At 42.0% G+C, this 8945-nt stretch overlaps 1 protein-coding gene across 4 annotated transcripts; it reads right to left on the reverse strand.

Moving 5' to 3' along the window:
• Window positions 1-214: 214 nt before the first annotated feature.
• snupn (snurportin 1) lies at window positions 215-8763 on the reverse strand. 4 transcript variants are annotated; one of them, XM_055027788.1, is made up of 9 exons: window positions 8675-8763; window positions 6664-6841; window positions 6151-6328; window positions 5873-5977; window positions 4427-4523; window positions 3254-3351; window positions 3061-3138; window positions 1615-1695; window positions 215-1524 (listed from the first exon to the last, which is right to left on the reverse strand). In XM_055027788.1, the coding sequence occupies exons 2-9, from the start codon at window positions 6819-6821 to the stop codon at window positions 1204-1206; spliced, it is 1116 nt and encodes a 371-aa protein (XP_054883763.1). In that variant the 5' UTR covers window positions 6822-6841; window positions 8675-8763; the 3' UTR covers window positions 215-1203. The 4 variants fall into 4 exon arrangements, with proteins under 4 accessions (XP_054883763.1, XP_054883756.1, XP_054883748.1 ...); XM_055027781.1 differs by lacking the exon at window positions 8675-8763 and adding an exon at window positions 8151-8232; XM_055027773.1 differs by lacking the exon at window positions 8675-8763 and adding an exon at window positions 7300-7396.
• Window positions 8764-8945: the final 182 nt, after the last annotated feature.

Genomic DNA, 8945 nt, shown 5'->3' on the forward strand with positions numbered 1-8945 from the left:
TTTTCTTTTTTTTTTTTTTCCTATCATAGAAAAAGTGAGCACTACTAGAAGAAACGCAAGATGCGTCATATTCTGGCTGCACGTTGCGCTCGTTTATTGAGGTTGCGAATGTCTGTGACCTGATTTCTAGAGCTAAATGCTGTTGGGTGCCTGGACGACTGGGCAGCTAAATTAACAACGAATGGAAGCGTCGTTTCAAACACAAACAAAAAAATCTTCTTTACACCGGTGAGTTTAATTTGGCCAACAATTTTCAATGGTAGCACAAATGAAATGACAATCGCATCACAACCTTACTTGACACTTTCAGGTCTATTCATTGCAAATATTTTTTTCCCTTTCTTTTTTGCAGGGTTTTGAAAATGACAGTATATTTCTGCTGATGAGCCAAGGTGTGAGTGCTGAGTCATGGCTTACCATCAGAAACCACGCAGATCTACTGACACACTCGAGAAATCAAGTAGAGATGGGAGGGAAAAAAAACTCCTCAGGTTGTTGAACCTGAATGAGCCACAGCCATCGTAGAACACTGATCAATGATGACGTGGCTTCCAGTATTTAAATCTTTAAATATCTGAATGGTCTGAGTATCAGTAAACTACTGCCACATTTACAAAATACAAAAAGAAACTTTGAAAGCAAAACAAAACTTCAGTGCAATGAGAAAAAACTGTCAAAAAAAAGGCATTTATTTAGGAGATTTAAAACTTTTTAACTTTACCATTCTACTATAAAAACCCATCACAGATGCTGATCAGCGGCTGACAGGGTATCTGGGACGGTTCACCCTCCACTGGCGGCTCGGCATGCTCTGCTGGCGCTGAACTAATGACCTGCTGAAGCTGCTGTGTTCTGCTGAGTCAGCATGAACAGCAGCTGCAGAAAACCTGCAAACCCAACAAACGGTAATGATGAGATGTTTCGTGCTCGCTTTATCCACAATGAGAACGCGCAGAGCAGCGAGAAATTACTTGGCCAAAAAAAAAAGGTTGTCATTTTTGTGTCTCCGTCGTCTCTTCTGGGTTGTGTTTTGACGGCTTGGAAGGTGAGCATGCGGCACAGCACCGCTAATCTGCACTCCGAGGGCGTCCAGAGACGTGCCGGATTAAAATTAGCCACGCGTTGCCATTGGTCCTTGAGCAGAGTTTTCTAAAGAGCTTCCTGTGTGCTGCCCACACGTAGAAAACTCGATTTAAGCCTCCCTCACATTTCCATGTTTGCTTCCTTTATCGGCTTCTGATTCAGGAAGTTCAAGGCGTCCTTGCTGTCCGTGCTCGGAGTGGACAGGTGCTCTAGCTCATAGCCGCCGCTTCTGTTGGCGGGCCGAACCTCAACGGACGGCTGTTTGTGTTCCAGGATTTGTTGCAGCTGCAGGCCGGCGTACTCCGGCTTGGCAGTGAGGGGTCCGACGGGAACCTCCATCCCCAGGATGTCTGTCACCATGTAGGGGCGAAGCCAGCCAACCAGAGGGGTGCTGCCGGGGGTGTAGTGGGTCTGCCGGTGGTAGAAGAGAAGTCCGTCCACCTGCAGAGGCAAAAATAAAACAATACAATAAAATTGACTTTTTAACCACACATTACACACAAAGACGGATGCTGGAGATGAGCGACTTACACCGAAGCTGTACTCGGCTGCCAGTGCTTTCTGAACGGACTCGGCTCTGCAGTCGGTGCTTTGGAGACTCACGAACCGGAACTGTTTTAACAGAGAAAACAAAGCATTGTCGGGTTAGTGCAATATGAGGGTTTTTATTAAATGCCCAAGATTACATAGCTCCTACTGGGCTTTACCACTAAAAATAAAATAAAATAATCAATTGAATTAATATTCAATTGATTTCAATGGCATACATTAGTTTCCCTGGTCTCTAGAATTGAAGGTATCACAGTGAACTTATGTCACTTGTGATTAAATTCATCCTACTGAAAGACGTTTCTCTCTTCAACAAAGACGACGACACATCAACCTTAAAATGTCTTCAATTTATGCCTCTGAAACCAAGACTTTAAAACATTATCTTTTTTTTTTCAAATCTTGAAATCTGTCAGAAAAAAAAAAAAGCGCAGCTTGTGGCTACAGTTCAATAGCTCGCCATCATCAGTGTGTGAATGGAAATGACTGATTTTATGTGAAGCGTCTTTGAGAAGCCATGGAGGGTTAAAAAGCGCTGGGGGTCTGAAGTCACTTCATTTCATTAAAATGTCTTAAATCCATTTTAAACAGTAAGTTATCTTTCAAGTGTTAACCTCAGGCCATAAACTTTGTCTCAACAGGAGGATTTAATCTCCTATATGCCGTGTGTATTTTTTCCTCGCTGGTCTTTTCTGTCGGGCAATGTTTGAGTCACACTCAGACGCCTTCATTACGCACTGTGACTCGAGACGGATGATAATGACAATAATTTTGTCTTTTGCCTCGTGGACGTAACACACATCATGTCGATGACATATTGTGGGTTTGCAGGCTGGAGATGAATGAAACGGTTGCGTCATGCTTTCAATTTTTTATGAAATTTAGCCCAAATGTGTGAGCGAGGATCCTGGTAGCTGACCTGTTCAAACGGAATAATGATTTCAGCTGATCGGGACGCTTTCAGGAATAAAAAAATAAAGAGTTACCGGGCAACTTCTTGCTGCGGTTTTCCTGATAATTTAGCTTTCTGACGACTAAAACGAACGCATGTGTGAACGACGGCAGCTATTCTGAGAGCTGAACTCTGAGCGTGAACAACAGATGCAAATAAAACCCGGCACATTCCTGGTTCCAGTGACTACATGCTGACATAAACAACATGCTAATATTCACATGAGAGCAAAATATTCTGAGAGGTTTCACAAAGAAACAGATACATTTGGGAGAACAAACTTCTATTGGTACTTACTTCAGATTATTTGCTTAATGAGCTATGAACATGAAATAATTCAGTTTAATAGTGTGAACTGAACTTAAAACTAGGTAATAATGAGCGAACAAGTACAATCGCCTTCAGTCCGGAGCTTGTTAAACTTGAAATAAACAGTTTGACACGAGGAGAGGATTCATCTGGGAGCAGATACCCACAGGGTTGCGTTTGGCGATCTCCGACAGGCCGTCCGTCTCCTGGACCTTAGACTGGAGCCAGTAGAAGCGAAACTCAGTCTGTTGGTGAGAAAACAAGAACAAGAAAAACTTAGAAGTTTTCTTTCACATTCCAAGCAAGACGAGCAATGTGGCCGCATTAGAAGAGCTGGACGAGCCGTCCCGGGTTGCTTACTGGGCAGTCGTAGACCGGGTGTCCTCTCCAACACATGACGTCCAGGATGTAGTAGGTTCTGTCCACCTCGCTGTAAATGCAGTCCAAGATGGTGTAGTCTACACAGAAAAGAGACCAGCAAACATTCACCTGTACATTACAGCCAATCCTAAAACTCTTAGAAGAAAAAAAATACATTTCTTAGGCCCCCCAGGGAGGAAATTGACAGTTTGGTGCAGCCCAACCAAAAGAACGAAAACAAACAACAAAAGACGAGTGTACACAGGTTCCTGAGGCTGCAGCTATGGGAGGCTCTGCCCTTTAGCATTGAATACAATCTGACGTTAGCAAAACTGTCTTATAATTTGCTGCTTCAGCAGTTGAAGGACATTTTGTAAGGATATAGAATTAGACTCTCCACTCAGTTTAGAAAAAAACAGAAAAAAGCAAACAATGAAACCAAAACACCACTCCCTTCTGAGAAGTTTGTTTTCTGCTTAAATTAACTTCTATTATCTTTCGCTTTTGCTTGAGGTATGATCTAAACTACGCCAATTCCTCGATTGAAATGCAGAGTCTTAACTATTTAAAACCAAGCTTCTGTGTTTATTTTGTAACATAAATCACAGCAGACACCTGCCTGTGATTGCTTCACTGGGTTAAAAGCAAAATAACTTGTTTTGCTGGACTGACGCCAATGTCATTACAGGTAAAGTGTAATGACATAAAAATTTTAGCTCCATGTTAAGTAAGGCCACAAACATGCAGAGTTTGGCCAATTCTAGAAAAGGTTTTTGAAGAACAATCAAGAAAAATATCCCACCCTAAAAAAAGTTAGGAAGTTTCACATCTTCCAAACACCATTCATTTCCAAACCTATAAAAATCTGTTTGTTTTTTTTAAAACTATTTTTAAAATAAAATAATGCATATTTAATTTCTTTGCTGAGCAGATAAAAGGAAAAGAATCCACAGAATTAGTGTGTTTTTAACTGGGGAAAAACGATGACATTTGAGTCAAAACTTAGTGACTTTTTACACAATTGGTGTAAGTTAATGCTCTGTCTTTGGCTGAATGTCGAGGTGAAGTCTTCCTCTGCGACTGTTGTGATAAAACTTGCGGTAGAGAGGTTTTATATATATAAAAAAATCAAGAATAGCCCCTCCTTCTATGGTAAACAACAGACCGGCTCACCTTTTCCCATGGCAGAGTTGTGTCTGTTCCCACCGGGGAGCAGGGAAGGGAAACGGCTCACACAATAGCCGCTTTTAGTGTACGCAGCAGTGGAACCCTTTAGGACACACACACCACCCAGACAAGAAGAGAGAAATGTTACCGTTCCTACGCTGGTCTCAACACTTCTGCCAATGCAAGAGTCAAAGAGTTTACCGAGCTGCAGGATACTGAACCTTGGTACCTTGGATTGCAGATATTCAGTTTTAGACATTGCTCTCTGTGTGCAAACAAAGGAAGGCAGGAAACTATCTACTGCTGATGGAACCATCTGATTGCACTCTGTGTATATTTACAGACAAATTAAATTGACATTTGAACAAGCGCCAAGAGGAAATTAGTGTCAGTGTTGCCAATATTTCCCCAAACGTAGGAAAAACAAAGCATGGGTAATGGAAAGCTACACCGTGGCATTCTAGCGCCGGCTAAATGTTTAGGAAGTTGAACCTCCACCCACAATCTCAGGACCATTTATGCTTCATACTAGTTTTCATGCATTTGCTTGGTGAGTAGGATGTATTTGTTTCATGTATGGATCACCCTGGGAACATTAGCCCTTGGAGTCGTCGTAACTCAACTGTTCAACCACAGAAACTGCGTGGAGTGGAGTAGAGCTGAGCCGCGCTGCTCGTGGAAAATGGCCGGCTGAGACACCAGGCCCAGGTCAAACTATTTAGTGCAGAACTGCAGCGAAGCATCATTTGATTGGTTTGTTTTATTCAGAAAGGCGCTCAGACTGCAGTGCTGATATTTCTCATTGATCGAGAGGCGACATGAATACTTCTGAGGAATGTGTATTGTGTATCCTTGCTGTGTTCTCTGTTCCTAAAGTTCACAAACTAACCACAACCTTCACAAACCAGCTGAGTTCATACTGACATCATTTACTTACTAGGCTTCAACTGAAGGCATTATTTAAGGGGTATCCAAGTAAAGGGAACTGAATATAAATGTGCGCTACAGTGTTCAGACTTTATTTCCTTAAAAAAAAACCCGAATGTAACCATCGTATGCTACGTTGTGTCACAGAAAATCCTGTGGTTTGTGTTTAAAACATCATAAAAGGTGAAAATGCTTGACACCTGTCCAGATGACGAAAAGCAAGGGTCTCTTTAAGAAACAAATTTGTGATAATTAAAACACCACTTAATGACTCCAACCTGCTTACTAAGCTTTAAAACTTTCACACAGCAACAAGTACTCTGCGTTCTCCTGATGCCTCAAACCCTTTCACATCCTCTATGCGGCCAAACTTTTCTGCTTCGTTGACCAACTCACCGTCAGCTGAGAAAGAAAAAAAGTGTGCTTTTTTTTCTTATGAAAGGCAGTACTAACAAATTCCCAAGTTTAAATAACAAACATGAAGAGAACAGCTTCGTAACATTCTGCAATACAAGGGTGGCTTACCTTGGAGGCAACAATTAGAGATCGTTTCCCCACAGGACAGACCACCATCAGCCAATCGGTGTCCAGATCTGGAGGAACGTCCACCAGCCATTCTGACAGCATTAGCTAAACGGGAATGAGAAACCCAGTTATCTTCACGTGGCATCAATGGGAATTCACTTTTAGAAATAGAAACACAGCGATGAAAGAGCAGAACAGTGGCGGTGGAGCTCCGCTGCCCTCTGCTGGACGTCGGTGTTGCACGTTTTTCTTGGTTGCCAAACAGCTTCGCCACTGACCTGGTTTGCATAATGCTTGGGCAGCTTCCTCCTCTCTACCTCCATCCCCTCCTCTTCCTCTTCCTGTTGCCGCTCCCCATCCTCCTGTTTGTCCATGTCGTCCTCCCCATCGCTGTCTGGCCCCGTCCAGTCCCCATCGGCCAAGCGACGTGCGTGGTTGACATAGTTTAATCTTTTTCTGAGATTTCAAAAGAAGAAGAAGAAAGAAACTCAAACATTTACAGGGCCAAATTTACAAGTAATGTTGGGGCCCCTGAGCTGGAACCATTTTTGGTGTCCTAAAACAAAAATTATTTTACTAATGCAAATAATGACACAATAATACATCACTAGGTTTGAACTGATGCTGGCCAACAGCTCCATAGTATTCCCAAAGAAATTGGCTATAACTTAATAATTTTCAAATAGCTTATGCGCATTGCACCAAGAATGCACATAAACATCAGCCTGGAACTGCATATGGCTTCAGTGTGTCATCAAGCATCAAAACAGGCAACGTGGGGTGGGTTTTACGTTTTCTGCAGGTCAAGAAAACGCCGTCGCCGCTCGCTCTGCTCCAGAACGCTGTACTTGCTCTTGTACTGGGCCAGCCGAGGGTGAGGGGCGGCGGTGCTGTTTGGCTCCCTGGACACAGCGAAGCTGGACGAGAGGGCTGCGGTCAGGTCGTCCATGGCAACGCCGCAAACACACACTGAAAGATGTAAAAACAATGACAAGCTCATAAGCACATATCAACTGAACCTGTGTTGTTTTTGAACTTCCAAAAACAACACAGGATATTGCGTGATCTAAACTTTTGGTTCTCCCTCTCATGATGCTCAATTAGAACTAACGTTGACATTAATTTAAAGACTGGACATCTTAATAGATGTACATCAAACCCACAACACCAACTGCACTCCAAACACGTCCCCGTCTCAACGAGAATATAACGAGGTGAAACGCCGCGATATTTAATTTTCAGACAGTCACTTTTAGCTAGCGGCTAGCTGCAAGCTAATCCCCCTAGCATCATAAGCTCTTTAGCAGCTGTCTCTCTGAAGTTTACGGTATATGCTCATTTTCTATAAATTCCACATAACACCAATTAAATATTAACAAGTACACTGGTTATACTACTCGGTAGTTCCAAATAAAATAAACACATACCTTGGGATTCAGGGAGGCTGCTACTGCCGGCAGTGCTAACGCGTCACGCTGCCGTCATGTTTACTGCCGGGGTGAGAGGGTTTCAGATGGCCGACAAATAACTCACAAACTATACCGGAGTTGCACAACTGTGGCTGAGTACCGAGATTTTCACTGTGAATCAACCACGCGCGTCATTTATTTTGTTGGGGGCCCACTTTTAAAATATTCCTACTTTAAACAAAATTTTCGGCATTGAAACATGCAGACGCACATTTTCAAATAAATAAATAAGTAAATAAAAATACAATTGCAATACAACTCAACCACATCCGGAGTCTTTGCAAAGAAATACGATAAAAAATAAATGAAAAATAAATAAAATAAATTAAAATAAATAATAAAAAAAGAAATGCGATTAAAAAATTTAAAATGCACAAACAAAATTACGTAATTAAAAAACCTGGTCGTGTTAAGTCGACGTGACCAAACCGAGGAAAACATCTACAAACACTCAGTAAATACCAACGTCTGACAGTTACAACCGTCTCAGCTGTTATAACAAAATAATAAAAATAATATTAAATAAATTACGAGAAAAAAATGCTGGAAGGCAAAAAAATGCTGGAAGGCAAATATTGGTATTTGCCTTCCAAATACCAATACAGCAGTGACGGATTAAGTCATTTAAATAAATCCAAAATCACAAAGGCTCCAACAACAAAAACAAAGCTTTTTTGGACACAGGTCGAAGCTTGGTACTAGATGATCCAACTTACACATATAAATAACACAAAATACTACAAAAACTAATCTTCATATATAATCTTCATATTTTTGTATGGACTTATAACAGTTGCCTTTTGCCATACCTGTGGATCACATTGGAAGCGAGTCGTCATGACGCAAGAGCGCGTTTATTCTGAGCCGCGCATGCCCAGAACCAGAAAACCCGTTTTTCCTGTCAGGCACGAGAGCGCCCCCACTGGTTATATGTACGTCAGGGTTTGTGTGTGTGTGTATGTATACATAAACATATATATAAAGAGAAAGCAGAAGTTAAGACTAATTCAACAATAGGTGTGTGTATTATTATTATTTAGTTTTTTAATTATTATTATTATAAAAATACTCAAGTTTTTTTTTTTTACATTTTGAAACCAATAAAAAAAATCCAGAAGTCTGAACCCATGTATACTCCAAACGTTTATAATAATAATTTCCCCTTAATTTTCAGTCTCATTTCATAAGGAATTAATGACATGAAGTTTCTCCCAGATGTGTACGTCTGTGCCCGGTGTTGTACTCAGTTTCTCCAGCTGGGGGCGGTATTGGTCCCCTCCCCCTCCCTCCCTTCCCAGACCATGAAGGAGCTGCTGAAAACAGGCAAACTTGCCTCCAATTGTCCGAGCCTCGCGTCACGGAAAGAGTCGCAGCGCTTCGAGGAACACACTCAGAGGATAAACCTTAAAACCAGCGGACCTTGACGGATGTTGATTGTCTCCGAAAGCGGGCCGTCCTCGTCCCTCTTTTCACAACTTTTGCGGGGCTTTCGCCGGAGATGCGCAGGAACCTGTTTACGAGGAAAACGCAGCAAGTTTGAGTGTGAGGGAATCCGGTGCGGGCTGAGAATGCACCAGGAGACCATTACTCATCCGTCTGGGTTT

This window comes from Poeciliopsis prolifica, unplaced genomic scaffold, assembly GCF_027474105.1.
Source record: "Poeciliopsis prolifica strain line A6 unplaced genomic scaffold, Auburn_PproV2 SCAFFOLD001, whole genome shotgun sequence".
Taxonomy (NCBI): Eukaryota; Metazoa; Chordata; class Actinopteri; order Cyprinodontiformes; family Poeciliidae; genus Poeciliopsis; species Poeciliopsis prolifica.

Coding starts and splice junctions, on each gene's coding strand:
- snupn (XM_055027788.1), bottom strand. CDS start 6,821: ATGGACGACCTGACCGCAGCCCTCTCGTCCAGCTTCGCTGTGTCCAGG. Junction 4,524..5,872: donor CTCTAATTGTTGCCTCCAAG/GTAAGCCACCCT, acceptor TGTGTCCTAAAG/GGTTCCACTGCTGCGTACAC. Junction 3,139..3,253: donor ACCCGGTCTACGACTGCCCA/GTAAGCAACCCG, acceptor TCTCACCAACAG/ACTGAGTTTCGCTTCTACTG.